Here is a 20,001-nt window from a genome sequence, read left to right as displayed (position 1 = left end):
TTGTGTGAGGTGTTCATGATCTTCCTGTTTAGGACTGAGGATAATTTGTGGCTCATTTTTGAGTAGCATCTTATGACTGTGTGTGTGTTCCTTAGGAGAAGGACTGTCACTGGAATGGGAAGGAATTGCATCATGAGAGGGGACTGGCTTGGTTGGGTGTGGAGTAAGTAGGGCTCTCTTTTACTGTGTGCTAGCATTGGTTGCTGTGGGTTTAGTGGTTGACTGTGTTGACAAAAGGTGCCAGTTTGCCTTTCAGTATTTCTTTTTTCTTTATGCTACATGTAATGACATAAGCAACTGAAGCCCTAATCCTTGCCTTTTCCTGCATGAGTGAGATAGCATTAAGAACAGATGACAAAGCCTTAGTGAAATTTGTTTTTTCTACAACACTGTATAATATGTACTTGTTAATTTCAAGAAAAATATATAATATACTGCTCATACTATGCAATGAAACACAATAAGCTCACATTATTCTTAATTCTTCCAACACAAAAAACAAACTCACCCTCACCCAAATCCTAAAGTTTCTATCAATGCCTCCCATCTTAGTAAAGAATATCATTAATAAAATCTACATCAAAGCAAGGTAAGAAAACTGTTTAGAGAAACAAATAAGAGTCACAAATTGATGATTTTGGTCCCATTTTCTACTTACAGTAGTATCAGGGTTTTAGCTAAGTTTCAAACTGGAGGATTTCCCCTAAAATATTGAATTGAGTGGGAAAACTGATTATGTCTGCTCAGTCGTGAAGTGACATAATGCATACAGTCACCTCATGCTCATATATAAATGTTTTTAAATACATTCATCAGATAGTAATATCTGTATCATGCATCTACATACTCTCTACACAGTCTCATCAAACCTAGAGACAAATGAATTGTTCAACTGTGATCTACTATAACAAAATCAACAAGTTAGGATATGTGAAAGACTTAAAATCTTTAAAATCTCTTAGAAACAAATAAATTCTTTTACATAAATTCATATATATTTTTATTGTGTGCTTGGTATCCCTTTTAAACATTCCATTTCCATACTAAATACTGTTTTAATAAAAACATCCCTCTTTTTTGTCAATCTATTAAATGGCTGAGATATATCAATTATGGTTCTGTGACATCTATATCAACTGAACATCTATCTACGGAGGAATATATTTTGATGTTGAAAAGGATCTCTTCTCTGGATTGCCAGAACCACCTGAGAGCCAACAAAGCTTATCGCATGCTTGTATGAATATCATTTCCTGCTAACAACAACATAACATTCAACTGGTTCCCTGCATGACATCTTAAGCTGGCACTGAAACCTCCACTATAGCTTTCATTCATATCCCTCTCCCTACCATTAATCACCCAAGCAGGCATTAAGACTCATAGCACTTTAATCCTCATATACCAAAATTATTCATGCACCAAAGAGAGAATAAGCAGGAGATAAAGGTCCCTAGGAACTGTTCCTCCCAAGAAGACCAGATAAAAATCTCTCCTCCAGTGATTAAGCAAGTTTTCCCACAATGAAGAAACCAGTACTCTCCAAAACAACCCATATAAAACAGTAAAACTGGGAGGACAAGTTCTGTTTAGGTTTCCAGTCTCTACAACAAAACAGCGAACAACAAAACAGCGAGGACTCTTGCCATTATAAAGGTTTATAAGATATGTCTGGCATAATAAATTAAGTTATGTATCTATGTGGGGAACTGACCACAAGAACTTTACATTCCTCAGAGAAATGTGCAGTATAATCCCTAAGTGTGGAGAACCTACAAAACTTATAATCGAAATTTACATATCAAACATGACTATAACAACAACATAGTAGCTGGAAAGCATCTAATGACCATGGAGGCATATTACCAGTACTACCAACCTGGGCATCGAAAGGGTTATGATGGATGCACAGTAAGCCAGCACTTTAGTGGTTGTCAAGTTGCACTCTTCTATCCCAAGTGGCTTTCTTTTCTTTTTGCTTCACCCAAACATAGACTACTAGCATTCTGTCCACAAACATACAGTCTCTCCTGGTTATGTATAACATTTGACAACACTTAACTCACACAGCTAATTATTTGTAACTAGATATTCCTGGGGTAAACACTATGCACTAGCCCTGCCTTTTGCAAATGGAAGGAGTGAAAAATAGAAGTAGAAGGTAGGAATATTTATGCAGGAGCATAAGGTTGAAACATAAGGTAGAGGAAGTATGTAAGAACATTAGGCAGGAGCATTAAATAGTAGTAGTCAGTAAGAACATTACGTAGGAGCTTGTGCAAATACTGCATTAGAGTTGCCCTCTGCCAGTGGCCTGTTAAGAGTCAGGCACTAAAGGCTAAGAACTGGCACTGAAGTTCACTGGTTATGGAGGCTATTGCCATGGCCACCCTCTTGAGGGAGTCCCAAGTGGGAACAGGCGTCAGTGATATACACATAAAGACAGAGATAAAACAACAACAGACTTCAAAGATGCCATTCTTTAAATAATATGCAAATACATTACTGTCCTGATGGCATCCACCTATAAATCATCAAAATAAAAAAATGAAGGGATGATACCTTACAACAAAACATGGAGTGAAATGTTCTTAAAACAGTACAATTTGAAATAATCTATGGTCTTTTGCTCTAATCCTTTGGTACCTAGATAAAATTACAGTACAATGCATATACTTTAAAGGGACATTCAGTTTCAACAATACTGCATATTTTTCAAAGTATACCGGTCAAAATCCTACCTTTCATCATCATGGATGATTCCAAACAAATCTATGTTTTGTCTGCTTTCTAATACATGTCTAATAGAAGTCTATTACAGGTATTCAAAATTAACAGAGGCTTTTATAATATCGATCTAACAAGCTGCTTAAGGCTTGATTCATCTGATTCCACTCACAGAAATGGATATAAACTTGAGGGACAATGTTTTGCCACAAATGAGGCAAAGTACTTATCTTCAAAGCATCATTATTCACCTGTCTGAGTGCTTGAAAGCACAGCCATGAAAGAATGCACTGGTCTGATGCCGTCAAAATTCTTTTTAATTCCTTTGTAATCATTTTGACGACCAAAAGGCATATCAGAATGAAATCAAATTTAGTATATCTTATGCAATAGACACTGTCAGCTGATACTGTTAATGAAGAATCACTTGTGGAAAATTCAGTGTGTGTGTCAGAAAAAATAAATGATTCAGTAACAAATTACTCTGTTACAATAATAAAAGCTTTCTTGGTTATCTTAATAGATTTAAATCACATTACACAAACAACATTCATTATAGTCAGTTTCAGAGAGCACTTGTATTCTTATTACACTAGGTTTACACAAATCTGCTAATATAGAGTTTTCTAACATTATCAGGTATGCTGATAAATTCATATGTCTCTATGGATGTCTTGTCTGTGTGAAAAATCCTTTAGTTTCAGGGATTATAATAAAGTATATATGGCTACAAGTAGAGCAAGTAAAGATTTTCAACATAATCCCATTCATCCCAGTGACATACTAATACTAATACTTTTAGTTGGGTTGCACCTAACCTTAAATAATTCTTCTCACCACCTTCAATACTTCTCATTCTAAACAATGTTTATATTGTATATCCTTATCCATTTACGGTTGCATTCTGAGACATTTCTTTTTTTTTTAAAGGAAACCAAAGTCTTCATGACAACAAATGTTTTCTTAAATTCTGGTAATCTGTCAGGTGTAATTCAAGTTCTTTACTTACAAAGGACCCTTGGACTTTGCTTAAAAGGTGTTCAATATAAAAAAACTTCTTCAAGTTTCATACACACTAAAAGGTGGTAACCACATTACCACCAGACTAGAAGCAGCAAACAAGAGCCCTTCATCTATGCTTTATGTACGATTAGTTGTCAAAATACTGTAGATATAAAATCTTAAGAGTGCTATACTGGAATTTACCATCAAGGAATACATTGTGATGATTCTTTTTTGCGAATTAAAAGTGTACCTCCACCAGATGTAAAAAAACAAATCCTAATTCAAATAAATGTATCAGCCAATCTAATGAATATGCTACAGTCAAAAGTAAAGCTTTGGCATTTTCATCCAAACTTCAAAATATAAATACACCAACCACATTTGAAAATTTACGAAAGTTTCAGTCATAAAAGGGATGGACTTAACATTACCCAAATGCAATGGAAACTAGTTCAACAAATAACCCAACATCACAAAACCAATTTCCTGTGAAGTCCAAAGTAAAACAGACTGCACCTGCCATTCAAGTTGACAAGGTTTATGAGAAAAAGTTGAAGATGAATAAGTAAACAATCAACATGCAAAATTAACATCTAACTGCCAACAGCCACAATGAAAAGGGCAAAATGAGAACAAAGAATTTCAAGGCATCAAAAGGCTAAGAGGATTACTGAATTAGCACTAAATGTTGCTCCAGTCAGGAACAAAAAATGAATCAGACATGTACACCACTTAATAAGGGTTCCACATTCAAGAAAAAAATAATTCAAGCCACAGGCTAATCATCATCATCAGATCCTAAAGGAATAGACACTTAACACGAAATAACCACCAATCTCTCAATATCAATAAGACTCAAGAAGACACACCATCTCATTCTAGGTCAGCAAACAATATTTGGAATTCAGAATGCCCGGTTGCATTACCATGTCAACAGCTCATTCCTAATTTGATACAATTTGGTGAAATTTGCATCATCCTTTTCAGCATCCTTCTTCAAAAAGCTAACACCAATCATAATAAAGGTTGGTAACCTCACACTCAAAGGCTCGTTGAATGCTGTAAATGACTCTAAGGGGCACAGAAATTTTTAACAGAATATGACAATTAAATCTATGCAAAAATCAAAGCAGCCACATAAAATGTGACCTGCAACTTGGATACAAGTTTAATGATATCCAGATTCCTAAAAGCTTTCATATTTGGCTTGAAGGATAAGGGAGCATTTAGGAAGGAAATTACATTCAAACTTAACATTTTTGCTAAACAATGTGGGCTCTCTTTTGACAAGTCCTTATTTCAACCACAGAAAAGTTTAAGAAAAAACAAAAAATCCAATAAGATGATTCTCATCACAGCATTTTCAGGTTTTTTCAAGAATATAGGGCAGGAAAAAAAGTACACTCACTTGGTGTGGCTGTCACTCTGACAATATGACTTTCAATGGGGAGCAGTTGGCTTCAACCAAAAGGGGTAGACCAGTTCCCCACCATAGCTAAAACCCTGAACAGTATATCGTAACAATATAGAAGATAAGCTTAGGTAATAAACGACAGTCCTTGAAAACTCTAACATTACACTTTACCACTGACTAAAATGGCAATTATGTAAAAAGCTAGTTTGATAACACCAAGCTTATCTTCAGTGACATCTTGGAAGTAAAGGGTCTGAGGGATAACTGTTAAAAAGAAATATCTCTGTAAGTAGTTCAACAAAGACCAAGGCCAAACTAGTGAAGTCAATAATTCTCATAATTACTTGTTAGTAAACTTTTAGATTATCATCAGTTTTAACAAACCCTTCACTCCCAAGTGTATTGAAAGTAAAGAACTCAACACTCACCCCCTGAACCTCTGAGTCTCCTTGTTCCTCTATTCCACCCTCACTGTAACCTTCACCTCCAGCAAAACTAGCCAAGTCATTATCACCATCCCAGTTATCTGAAGACTAAAAGAAAATAAACACTAGAATACTGCCTGTAAACTACAATATATATGAGGTAAAAAAAAAAAAAAATTCATAACTAATCTGGAAATGAACAGAGATTAATTTAAACAAGATTGAAATTTGAATTGTGCTTGTAATAATGTCCAAGCTTATAACCAATATTCTGAATCTCACAATCAGCATGTGGTGGCCAATGATACATAAATCTCTTAGTGCACCTCTTAATATTTGGCTCCATATTCAGTAACAGTGCACATTCTAATTAATGTATACGATACAATTACACATATCTAACGGCACATGTGAAAAGCTCCCTACAGATCCAGAAGGGATTCCATGTTAAAATGTTTAAGAACGATCCTCCAGCTCCAGCCTGTGTTTTTTCACCATCCTGATCTACTCACTTCCTTACTGTTCTTTCTGGTTCTCCCCTAAAAATACTGCTTACTTTCTTCACTTTGACTGCTTAACACATATGCATCTACAACTCTTACATCCCTAAATCAATTCTTAATACTTCATGATCCACATGTAACTAAGTCACACATATCTAACATGCCAAATGTTTCAATCTACTTACAATCATCCTTTCTACATCATAAATTTGATTCAGACACACAAATTTGTAAAATCTGTCATGGGTAGTACAGGCAATCATGTTGTCTCTATGTCTTCAAGTATCATTGGAGGTTACTTGTTTCGCAAAACCGGGGCCCCTAAACCCTAAATAATATCTAAAATTATGAGGGCAGTGCTGCTAAGGGGAACAAGAAAATAACAATGACAAATCCTCAATTAGGTAACTAGAAACAGCAAATCATACACAACTGGCAAAATTTTAAACAATTAAATGACCAATGGTATATATCAACAATATTTTACTCCTATTTCATTTCAGCTCAAAATCACTGCAAAGCTATTCACTATATAGGAATAAACTTTTTGGACTTTAAATAAACCAAAACACACCATCAATAACTTTCATAATAAATCCCTTCCATCTCTCTTCCAATTTGATCAATCAATGAATACCACTCCAACTGATAAAGTAACTCTCTCTGATACCTTAATTTCCTTTAAGTCCAACTCTGAATAATTCTGAATTCAACTCTCCACCCCTATCTCCAACTGAACCTATGCAAGGTCTTCCAAATACTCTTCGAGCTCCAGTGGAAAAGACATAAAGCCCAAAGGTCCTAATGCACTTCTGAACTAGCTCTGATCATTGCTTGGCTATTTCACCTTCCTTCCTCTTGGAAACAAGACCCAGTGTAGCCCAACCCTAAGAAAACAGACCACTCTAACCACAACTGCTCTCACTTGTCTCCATCTTTGAAATTCCGACTACTTTTTCAAACTAGGTTCCAGTCCTGTCTGCTCAGCAATACAGATTTTGCAGTGTCACATCTACTTGTGATTTCCATGTGGCTCATCATTCAGCCTCCTCTTCTGGTTTGAACTTTCATCGTACCCATCAACAAGTCTAAAGCTCCTGACAGGGTGTAGCAAAAGCCTATGTGCACTGTACTTTGCTTTTTTTTTTGTTCCTCTCTGTTCCCTAGGGCACTGCTTCCTCACTATATGCTTCACTGCAGTAGTCACTGATGAAAAAAACTTCCCTCTCTCATCCTATCAACAATGGCATTTCTCAGAGATACTGTCCTGTCGGCAATTTAATCTTTCTCCTCTCTACTACTTCTAACCCTCTTCACTCTCATACTTGATTTCACTTTACACACTACAACATATTTTGCCTCCCCATCTCCTACGAACACTCGTTCGTTTTCTCATATTGAACGTATTTCTTCTCTCAAAGCAGACCTGTGCAACATCTCAAAATGATTGGTTGGCTGGGTTTAAGAAATATCAGCTGCTAAGGTCATGAAGGCTGTTAACATCAACATAAAATCACTGAATGGAAAATCTTGACCACCTTCTTCAGGGGTTAACACTACTTTAATTCTAAGACCAAATTCACTTTCACTTTGTATGTAGCTCATCCTCAATTTGGAGGAGCAGTAACCAAGCTAAATGTAAGTGCTAAAATGCTATTTCTCCAAATTATCTCTCATTTAAGTCACTCATTTCCCTTTGTTTAAAACCACACAACCACAATTCAACCCTGTAGTAACACAGTTTATTAAAGTCATATCCTCCAATGGATCCTAGAAACCCCCACATAATCTTTCACCACATTGTCTGATTCCCCAAAACTGGGGTGATGATGAACAGGTGATGTACTTTTTCTTGTATGCAGCTTTTCCATATTTACAGGAACTCATAATTACAGTATGAGTAGTTGGTAAGCAGCCACCAATGAGGGATATATATTACCACAACTACCTGCCAGGGTATTTGGAGGGTTAGTGACTGCTGAACAGTGAGCCAGCACTTAGTGTTTGTCAAGCTGCGCTCCTCTGATCCATGTAACTGTCTTTTCTTTCTACTTCACCCATAGGTAGACAGCTGGCATTCTTTCCATAAACATACAATCTCTCCTTGACACACATAACACTTAACAACACATCACCAACAACTCATTCTTTGTAACTAGATTTTCCAGTGATGAGCACTACGCGCTTGCCCTGCCTTTTGGCAAAATGGTAAATGCAACATATAGAAGTAGCAGGCAGGACTAATATGCAGAAGCACTGAGTAGAAACAGTATGTAGGAACATTAGGCAAGAGCATTAGGTACAAACAGCAGGCTGGAATATTAGATAGAGACATGAGGAAGTAGTCGATAGGAACATCTGAAAACACTGAGCTAAAGTTGCCCTCTCCCAGTGACCCATTAAGGAGAAGGCACTTAAGTCCAACAAGCAGCACTGTAGCAGTTATGGAGGCACATTTGCCATGGCCAGGCCACCCCTTGAGGGAAGTTCTCAAGGGAACTGGCATCAGAGATATAAAAACTTAAATCAAAACTGCTCCCATATCTGGGGTATTTCTCTCTCCATCTCTCTATTAACCAGACTGGATTCAAAACTTTCAATTTCATTAATTTTCTGGCTATCACCTCTCTTCATCTCTATCTGAATACCAAAATATCGCTACTTACACTGTTCTACATGCATTGTTTTGATCACAGTCCTCGTGAGCTATCTGGATGTGTCCCAGCCCCTGAAGGATTGGACATTAGGCATATGTCTAATATGTTTCTCTGTGGAGATCAGCCACTCTAGGACTGACCATAATGAAACCTCCACCTCCTCTTAAACATTGGTGTGAAATCATCGTTTGTCCTTCCCTTCCTATAATTCTTCTAAACTAAAGAATCAAGTCTACAAACACCTGAAGAGACTTGATAAATTTCTACATGCTATTTTTTTCCTTACTTTATTACTTTCAACCAAGATGGCCTCTGATTATGTTCTGCCATTGCCACATTGGTTATTAGGAAAAAATAAGCACTTAAGAATTTTGGACAAACTAGATAATCAAGAGGCTTACAAATAAAATTTTCATATTCCTTAATTCACTGATAAAAAAGACCTCATCATACTTACCCCTTGTAATCCTGAGGGTCCTGCTATTGCCACATCCTGTTCCATGTGCCTCGAATCTGAAACATCTGGTTTAGTTTCAGTTTCATCATAACTTTCATTCATAAAAACTTCTGGTGTTTCTGGAGGATCTGCTACTTCTTGTTTTATGACTGGTAATGAAGCAGATTGTGTTGGTGATGAAAGAAGTGGATGTGGTTGTGGTGTTGAGGTTGTAGCGTGCGGACTAGTAGGGACTTGCGATGTCCTTGGAACTTGAGAAGGTGCAAGGGAGTGAGGCAATGGTGAAGGATGACTTTTTCCAGCTGCTTGTGATGTTGGGGGTGCCTGAGGAGGTTGTGGGAGAGGAACTTGTAGTCTTTGCAACAGTGCCTGCTGCTGTGGTGACTGTGGAGGAAGGGCCACATGGGGTATTCTACAAGCGGTATTATTACTAGATATGCTACTAGTTCTCTCCTCCTCAGCTAAATGTCTCTTCTTTTTGGAAGGAGGGCTCCCATCATGGTCTCTTTCTTCTGGCCCTCTTCTAGGAATTTTCTGAGGTTCATCATCTGGGATGGCTAAACCTTTGATTCTAAGGCACTCGGCGGTTTTTATAAGGCTTGATAATTCTGACTGAGCAACATCAACTTGCCCCAGGTACATGTAGTCAAGCAGATATTCAAGATCTTGTCTTCTAACATCTTTAAGTACAATAACTATATTGTTACCAGTCGTGGAAGTAAATATATCACTGAAGTATTCACTACAGGTTGATAACACAAATTTATGGGCTGGATATAACCGCCCATCACAAGCTAATGTCACATCGGTGTATGTGTGCTGAAAGAAAAAGAAACACTGATTAGAACCATTTTCGAGATTTTTTTTTTTATACTATTTGCCATTTCCCGCATTAGCGAGGGAGCGTTGAGAACAGAGGACTGGGCCTTTGAGGGAATATCCTAACTTGGCCCCCTTCTCTGTTCCCTCTTTTGGAAAATTGAAAAAAAAAAAAAAAAGCGAGAGGGGAGGATTTCATGATATAAAAGTAATAATTCATTGCAATGTCTACCTATCTATCTGTATCTCTGACATCTGTTCCAACTGGAACCCCCTCAAAGGGGTAGGCACAGCAACAGTCTCCATTACTAAAAATAAAGAACTCCAGTGCCACTTCTTAGCCTTTAGCGCCTCACCCTTAACAGGACACTGGCAGAGGGCAAGTCTAGCACAGTGTTTGCAGAGGCTCCTACCTAATGTTCCTAATGACTTCTATCTAATGCTCCTACCCAATACTCCCACCAAATGAGCAGGAAGATCTATGAGTTATGAAGTTACTATACCCTATTTCCCCAGAAATAAAATGAAATTAAAAGATATATCTCTGAGATATGGGAGAAGAAAGTAATCATTTCGAGATTGAAAATAAAAATCGGTAATGCTGTGGCTCTAGTTACAGGATCAAACATCATTTCTGAGAAGCAAAGACTTCTTTCTGCAGCTGGATTATGTATACATCATATACACTAGATCCCCTACTTACAACCAATGTGACTTACAACCATCCGTACATATAACCAGAAAAAAAATATAAATCAAAAAACAAAAATGATGAAATATGAACTAGAGAATCTTCAATAAAATGTAAAAAGGCACAACAGAATCATAAAGATGGTGGATTTTCCCACTTAGACTTAGTCCCCTGTTCTTAACCCTACCTCTCTGATGCGGGAAATGTATGTGTATGTGAGTGGAGTGGGTGTGTCTTTCTTCATCTGTTTCCTGGAGCTACCTTGCTAATGCAGGAAATGGCGATTCAAGTATTATGATAATAATAATAATACTACTAATAATAATAATACGTATAAATATTTTACTATCATACTTAATCGCTGTTTCCCGCATCAGCAAAGTAGCGCAAGGAAACAGACGAAGAATGGCCCAACCACTCATATACACATATATATATACAGAAACATCCATACACGCACATAAACATACATATGCATTTCAACATGATAGCAAGAGACTGAGCGTGAATGAATGTAGCCATTTTGCCTTCTCCTGGCACTACCTCACTGGAGGGGGAAAGGGGATGCTGTTTCCTGTGTGGCAGGGTGGCGACGGGAACGGAAGAGGGTAGCAAGAACGAATATGTACATGTTTATAAATGTATATGTCTGTGTATGTATATGTATGTTGAAACGTACATGTGTGTGTATGGGCTTTTATGTATGTATGTATGTATGTATGTATGTATGTATATATATATATATATATATATATATATATATATATATATATATATATATATATATATATGTTTTTTTTTTATTATACTTTGTCGCTGTCTCCCGCGTTTGCGAGGTAGCGCAAGGAAACAGACGAAAGAAATGGCCCAACCCCCCCCATACACATGTATATACATACGTCCACACACGCAAATATACATACCTGCACAGCTTTCCATGGCTTACCCCAGACGCTTCACGTGCCTTGATTCAATCCACTGACAGCACGTCAACCCCGGTATACCACATCACTCCAATTCACTCTATTCCTTGCCCTCCTTTCACCCTCCTGCATGTTCAGGCCCCGATCACACAAAATCTTTTTCACTCCATCTTTCCACCTCCAATTTGGTCTCCCTCTTCTCCTTGTTCCCTCCACCTCCGACACATATATCCTCTTGGTCAATCTTTCCTCACTCATCCTCTCCATGTGCCCAAACCACTTCAAAACACCCTCTTCTGCTCTCTCAACCACGCTCTTTTTATTTCCACACATCTCTCTTACCCTTACGTTACTCACTCGATCAAACCACCTCACACCACACATTGTCCTCAAACATCTCATTTCCAGCACATCCATCCTCCTGCGCACAACTCTATCCATAGCCTACGCCTCGCAACCATACAACATTGTTGGAACCACTATTCCTTCAAACATACCCATTTTTGCTTTCCGAGATAATGTTCTCGACTTCCACACATTCTTCAAGGCCCCCAGGATTTTCGCCCCCTCCCCCACCCTATGATCCACTTCCGCTTCCATGGTTCCATCCGCTGCCAGATCCACTCCCAGATATCTAAAACACTTCACTTCCTCCAGTTTTTCTCCATTCAAACTCACCTCCCAATTGACTTGACCCTCAACCCTACTGTACCTAATAACCTTGCTCTTATTCACATTTACTCTTAACTTTCTTCTTCCACACACTTTACCAAACTCAGTCACCAGCTTCTGCAGTTTCTCACATGAATCAGCCACCAGCGCTGTATCATCAGCGAACAACAACTGACTCACTTCCCAAGCTCTCTCATCCCCAATAGACTTCATACTTGCCCCTCTTTCCAGGACTCTTGCATTTACCTCCCTAACAACCCCATCCATAAACAAATTAAACAACCATGGAGACATCACACACCCCTGCCGCAAACCTACATTCACTGAGAACCAATCACTTTCCTCTCTTCCTACACGTACACATGCCTTACATCCTCGATAAAAACTTTTCACTGCTTCTAACAACTTTCCTCCCACACCATATATTCTTAATACCTTCCACAGAGCATCTCTATCAACTCTATCATATGCCTTCTCCAGATCCATAAATGCTACATACAAATCCATTTGCTTTTCTACGTATTTCTCACATACATTCTTCAAAGCAAACACCTGATCCACACATCCTCTACCACTTCTGAAACCACACTGCTCTTCCCCAATCTGATGCTCTGTACATGCCTTCACCCTCTCAATCAATACCCTCCCATATAATTTACCAAGAATACTCAACAAACTTATACCTCTGTAATTTGAGCACTCACTCTTATCCCCTTTGCCTTTGTACAATGGCACTATGCACGCATTCCGCCAATCCTCAGGCACCTCACCATGAGTCATACATACATTAAATAACCTTACCAACCAGTCAACAATACAGTCACCCCCTTTTTTAATAAATTCCACTGCAATACCATCCAAACCTGCTGCCTTGCCGGCTTTCATCTTCCGCAAAGCTTTCACTACCTCTTCTCTGTTTACCAAATCATTTTCCCTAACCCTCTCACTTTGCACACCACCTCGACCAAAACACCCTATATCTGCCACTCTATCATCAAACACATTCAACAAACCTTCAAAATACTCACTCCATCTCCATCTTTTTTCTTTCAAACTATTCCCCATTTCCCGCGTTAGCGAGGTAGCGTTAAGAACAGAGGACTGAGCCTTTGTGGAATATCCTCACCTGGCCCCCCCCTCTGTTCCTTCTTTTGGAAAATTAAAAAAAAAAAAAATGAGAGGGGAGGATTTCCAGCCCCCCTGCTCCCTCCCCTTTTAGTCACCTTCTACGACGCGCAGGGAATACGTGGGAAGTATTCTTAATATATACGAGTGGTTTGGCCAGTTTTCGTCTGTTTCCTTGTGCTACCTCACTGGCGCGGGAAACAGCGATTAAGTACAATGTAAATCATCTTTTTATTCCTTATTATATTTAATTCCCGTCTCCCTTGTTAGCGAGGAAGTGCAAAGAAACAGACGAGGAATGGCCCAACCCACCAACTTACACATACATAAACGCCCATATACATTTCATCATACACATACATATACATACACAGACATATACATATATAAACGTACATATTCAACATATACATACACAGACATATACATATATGTACGTACATATTCATACTTACTGCCTTCATCCGTTCCAGTCGCCACCCCCCCACACAGGAAATAGCATCCCACTCCCATGAGATAGCGCCAGGAAAAGACAAAAAGGCCACATTTGTTCACACTCAGCCTCTAGCTGTCGTGTGTAATGCATAAATGTATAAATATTATATACATATTTCTTCCATAACTTTTGCCATTTTCCAACTTAGCAAGGTAGCATCAAGAACAGATGACTGAGCCTTATATGCCAGTGATATACCTTACCATATAGCAGCACAGTTAACCAAGAAATGAAGACATATTACCTTCTACAAGTAGCTTCACATCCTTAAATAACTGGCAACTGAGAGCTAAAGATAGAAATCAAGGATAAACTACAATAAAAGCAAAATCAAGCATTTCATTTTTCACAAAGAGCTTCGGTCTGGGAAAGCTACGAGGCTTCATCATTGTTTTCCTATCAATCCATAATCAGTGACATGATACTTCCAAGATGTAAGCTTCAGTCGTCTCAGCAATGAAGAAAAAAGAGCTGCTTATTATATGTTGAGCGAACTGAAGTTAGAAAAACTTTAAAAGTTTGGTAACCCTGTAAAAGCTGGGAAGTTTGTAACACATGTGAAGCTCACAATATTTGTATAATTGTGCAACTTCTGAAAGGTGAAGAAGTGGCTAAATCTGTAATGTAAATAAAGATTCAAGCTGACTGAAATCTATTCACAAGAGCTCTTTAGCTTTTGCCTCTAAATCAACAATATTAAGGCAACACAAAGTCACAGGATCTATGGTTAAAACAAAATGATGCAAATCTCCTTCCTTTATCCTCTTTGAAAAAACAAACCCTTCAATTACTTAACTGCAGCAAACCAAAGCTTCAGCAAAGCTTTGAGAAACATCAGGTCTATCTGAAGAACTACCAATAAGGTAAGATAACCCCATGTTGATTTAGTGCTAGTTAGCTATGGAATTCCTAACGTAAGAATTTAAAAGACTGATAAAAAGGGAGGAAGGGGTGAAAGAACTGTAGAAGATAAGGTGTGGCAAGGTAGGTGGGGCTGCACGTAAATTTCTCAAGAAAGGAGGTGACTGTGTCAATGATTTGTTAGTTACAATATCTAATTTTTAACAGTGTTTTGCTTATGGTGAGGTGCCTGAAGATTAGCAGAATGCATGTATAGTGATAATGTATAAAGGCATGGAAAACAAAAATAAATGTTCAAACTATATAGGTAAATTTGCAGGGGGAAGTAAGGTATAAAACAAAAGCATATAAAGCCAACAGGGGAACTATAGAAAGGTCTAAGGAGCCTAGTAGTGGAGGGGTGCCATGGTTTTTCAGCATTGCAAATGACAGTAAGAGAGGTGCGAGTAAATGTCTTCATCTGTTCCTGATACTACCTTGTTTGCAAGGGAACAAGCGAGTATGAACAAAATACATTTGTACAAACACACACACACAAAGATGATGCCTGACTCCACCTGCAAGAGGTAACACCTTTGGCAAGGCTGTAATACGGTCTTTTGACATAAAATACAGTCTCATCACAGAGCTTCACATTTCAAAATAGCCCATTCTGTCTCTTCTACTCAGTGAAGCACAGCCTTGGAGCAACAAAAGCCGATGAATGGGCATTCCTAGGGTTTTCTCACTAAGACCCCTTTGCCAAAGGGGTCATGGGGTTGTATAATAATAATGACAACAAAAATATACACATGAATGCTAACAATCCCAATATATGCATATTCTTTCTTTGATAAGAAAAAGTATAACATAAACTACCTTATGGTAGAGTCCCAGTTTGTAAGCACATAAATTTGTCATGTGCACCTTATAAAGTGCCTATTTATAAAATGAGGTTTACCTACTTATGACAAAGCAGTGTGTGCCTATTCTAAGATTCCTCCACATCAAATATCATAGTTCTTTAATATGTACTACGAGCATAACCATAAGGTCACACACACATATATATATATATATATATATATATATATATATATATATATATATATATATATATATATATATATATAAATATATATATATATATATATATATATATATACATATGTATATATATATATATATATATATATATATATATATATATATATATGCACATTTACAACATAATGATTTTGAGCAAAACCAAGTCAGAATACATAAACATGTATATCTACATCAGAAGCTGCTTTTTCACAAGCATTTCATTCATGAGGAGTATACTGTTCAGAATGTTTCAATAAATCTTTATAAACACACCTTTTCCCGTAGGATGGAGAGGACATGGAAGAATGTAGATTTGTGGTTGTTCCACTTTAATGACAGGAGACCTTCCTCCATATCTCCAGCTGAAAGAGAAAACAAATTATCGTATGTACATCTACATTTGTATAAAAATTAGGAAACACAGGGTGGAACATTTTTCCCATATGCTTTCAGATGTCCATGCACTTCCCTTCCCTAAAGTGTATATTTTGCCAGAGTCTAAATTTGGGTCATTATTGTAAAAATTGGTTGAATAACTGGAAGAAATCAAAAGAACATATAAAAAACTCAACTAATGTCCCTTAGCAGCAATGATTTATGTTAATTTCCCATGTTCAATCAAAACATACCATAGTAACGGCATATACTTGACATCTATCGCATCATAACAAGAACACTATGTGGTTCTTTCTCTACCAACATAGTGACAAATGTATGCTGGTAATAATTTTGTGCACTGTAAAGCATATATATATGTATATATATATATATATATATATATATATATATATATATATATATATATATATATATATATATATCATATAAGAGAGAGAGAGAGAGAGAGAGAGAGAGAGAGAATTACTGTTTTACCTATTCTTGCACTAATGAAATCAATGATTACTTTCCCTCTCATCTTCATAGCCCTCACCACTACCAACATGTTTACTATCAATGAATTCAGAATGAATATCCTAATCATATTACCCCATGTGTAAATCATTCGACATGATACAGATCATCTTTACATAACAAGTTCTATCAAATCTTATGAACGATAAGTTCAGGTGACTAAAACATAATACACATATGAGATTTCCATAACTTGTTTATTACTATATGCATTTCACCTACTTTTAAATCAAATAGCCTAACATTTTTCCCGATCTTTATATTCCTCCCCACTATAACTTTTATCATTACAATAAAACAGATAATAATGCTCCAAATCAAACAGCATCACTGTAAAACATTTCTAAAATGTGTGAGAAGTCAACTGATAAGCAAACCTTCTAAATCTAAACACTGGGGTGAAAATTCAATTAAGCTCCACCTTGAAATTAGCACTGGAAAATAACTACATATTTTCAGGTAATATCTTAATTTAGATTACAGAAATACCGATGGAGGCCCAAACTACTCGTATACCAAAATAAGGAATATCAAACGAAGCAACAGTTGCACATCTGCGACACTGTGGAGTAAAGTAATGTAATAGTGGTTACTGAACAAAATCAACAGAATCTATGAAAACCTTGTTTAACTTACCTGATCAAAACTTATCTTTATGTTCTATATTTTAGTCAAAATATACCTCGTGCTCATGAAAATGCAGTCAACAAGGTGCAAAATGTCAACATACAGACAATACAAAGAACAACATTATGATCCCAGCATGAGACAATTATACAGCTGTTTCAATCATTTGGCCCTCAGGTGAGGATTTTTATAATTTCTACTAAAATCTAAATGGATTATACCCTACTGTTCCTATAACCTAATATTTACCACGATATTAATAAGCTTTATGATCTCATTTCACATCAATGGTTAAAAGGTAATGCTCCAAATCGTATTTCACAACTGTTACTGTATCCTCTTAAGCTTTACACAAGGAATGCAAAGCGGTCAGTTAATATCCAAAGCTAATTGGGATGCAGAGCTAATCTAATCAATTACCTAAATAATTTTGTAGTGCCACATAAATTAAAACTAGATCACCTGACGACCCCTGCCTCATGTTTTTCTAGGCTAGGTTAGGTCAGATTGGGCTGGATTAGGTTACATACCTAACTATATCAGGGCCTCAGTAAAATTTCACCAATTCTGTTTATTCATAATAAGAAACTACTTCCAGGTGCATGTGAATAACATCATTCTAATAATCATAATCACTGTGTAATAATAATTTGTTATATGCCTATTCACAGAGTAAACTGAAGTTGTTTACTAATTTCCTCTTCATTAGCCTTAAGCTAATAATATAGAAATTCGAGGTAATCCCTTTCATAATTCATCTTTTAAAGAAAGTACTTTTGGAACCTTACACTAACACAGATGTACTCATATGACTACCCATAATGAGAACAGAGATTCAATAGTTCATTTTTGCTAATTCATCTCCATCAAATTGTTTCCCATGGGCACTAATCAATATATATATATATATATATATATATATATATATATATATATATATATATATATATATATATATACATATATCTGAAATCTACAGTAGAATCTACAGTATGAACTACCATATTCTATGATCAGTTAATCCCATGTAGTCAAGATAGTTCTCTAATCACATCTCTCTCGGAATCATTTTTTTTTTTAAACTACGAAAATACGGACAATCATCTGGACATGTGAGGAACAACTCTTGAGGTCTACTTCACACATAAATACCCTGCTGACTGACTGACTGATTGACTGACTGACTGCATTGTCCTAAGGTAACAGGATTTCTTCGAAGGGCATGACTCAACTTCCTGGGGGGAATGGGATGGTGGGGGTGTGGGGGAAGAGGAGGAGGAGTAACAACTCTATAGGTCATTACCAACACCCAACAACACCCAAAAGTTCCCCCCTCCCCCACCATTATCAATTACGTAGCGACCATTAGGGTAAACAGGGGAGGCGGGGGACCCACTGTCACACTGAGGGACTGAGGTGCTGGCACAGGGTAACAATACTCACCAGGATAAAATCCCCCAGACCAGTATTATTGCGCGCGGGATGAGTCAGAGCCTACGCCTTACAACGTAACGAGGCTGCCACACAAGACTAGATTAGTAATTACAAAACGTTTATTGCACGGCACACGACCATCCCCTGGGCTGCTCCCACACTCCAGGGGTTATGGGACACCACCTCCACGGTAATTACGACCTATCGGCAGGGGGCTTCACCTCACTTGTGGTCGCAATCGCCCTGCAAACCACCCTTAATTTCATGATCGCCATTGCGCACCCGCTCCCACACCCTCATCACCCAACCAACACCCACTTTGCTCACATTTTCCATAAACGTTTTATTATTCCAACGTTCATCAGCAACTTGTGCTTATTCTTATTACTTACCTCAGTTATTGTCCGCCACTAGTAAGGCTGTCAGGTGGGTAGAAGATGCATATGTGCAAGTTTTGCTCAATTGTCGACAGTATGGTCCATGTTTGGTTTCCCAAGGACAGGTTCTCGTACGCATTTAGAATGGCCGTCATGGGAGACAGATACGTCTCTTAAAAAAATAAAAAGCCTCACGTCTGCCATGTCTGCTCAGTCTTTGGGTAAATCTCGAGAACAGTTTTTCATAACCATCTTACCGGAATGTAAAAATATCATAGTATTCACCCAAATAGTGTACAAAAGATGTATATAATAAAATAAGGTTATGCAGCAAACGTTGAAAATTTTTATCTGGTTTCATTATAAGGCGTCGACTTTGACTTCATATGCTTCATCCCTATAATTCATATCTCAGCTACGTTTCGAAACAAAGACTTAAACTGACATCTCCCCTCATCCACACCTCAACATCTACCCTCGGATTTCATAAGTTTGCATAAGGTGACGAAGATAATGAGAATCCGCCAAAGGAAATAGAATTCAAACACAGCGAACGCGACTGGAAACGTAACACGCGGAGGTAGTGGAACGTTGCCAGATGTTTCTCGCAAGTTCCAACAATATTGCTTCGTTCTGCTCAAGGGACTCAGTTTCAGGATATCAATTTCTTTCACCCTAACAATAATAAGCAAACTACTATACGAGTTCATGAGTGGGTGGATATGAATATGTTCGTCGCTTTGTTTTTTTTCATTGGGCTCACTTCCATACCCTACCTTGAAATGTATGAAAATACTGAAATTCTGTC

The 20,001-nt window shown here is 37.4% G+C and overlaps 1 protein-coding gene across 7 annotated transcripts in view; it reads right to left on the bottom strand.

Annotated features, from left to right (window-relative positions):
- The window catches only part of LOC139761443 (uncharacterized), a 173,652-nt gene extending 153,651 nt beyond the window's left edge, over positions 1 to 20,001 (bottom strand). Inside the window, exons 1-4 of one of the 7 annotated variants that reach the window (XM_071685655.1) lie at positions 19,209 to 20,001; positions 16,117 to 16,205; positions 9,189 to 10,007; positions 5,575 to 5,679 (exon numbers count right to left, since the gene is read on the bottom strand). In XM_071685655.1, coding sequence (XP_071541756.1) covers positions 5,575 to 5,679; positions 9,189 to 10,007; positions 16,117 to 16,197 — 1,005 coding nt within the window. In that variant the 5' untranslated portion in view covers positions 16,198 to 16,205; positions 19,209 to 20,001. Of the gene's footprint in view, positions 1 to 5,574; positions 5,680 to 9,188; positions 10,008 to 16,116; positions 16,206 to 18,383; positions 18,803 to 18,825; positions 19,097 to 19,208 lie in introns of those variants that run through there. The other 6 variants (XM_071685661.1, XM_071685656.1, XM_071685654.1 and 3 more) reach the window with 6 other exon arrangements.

This window comes from Panulirus ornatus, chromosome 40, assembly GCF_036320965.1.
Source record: "Panulirus ornatus isolate Po-2019 chromosome 40, ASM3632096v1, whole genome shotgun sequence".
NCBI lineage: Eukaryota > Metazoa > Arthropoda > Malacostraca > Decapoda > Palinuridae > Panulirus > Panulirus ornatus.
The sequence above is the reverse complement of the archived record's forward strand: the minus strand, read 5'-3'. Positions and strand labels throughout refer to the sequence as shown.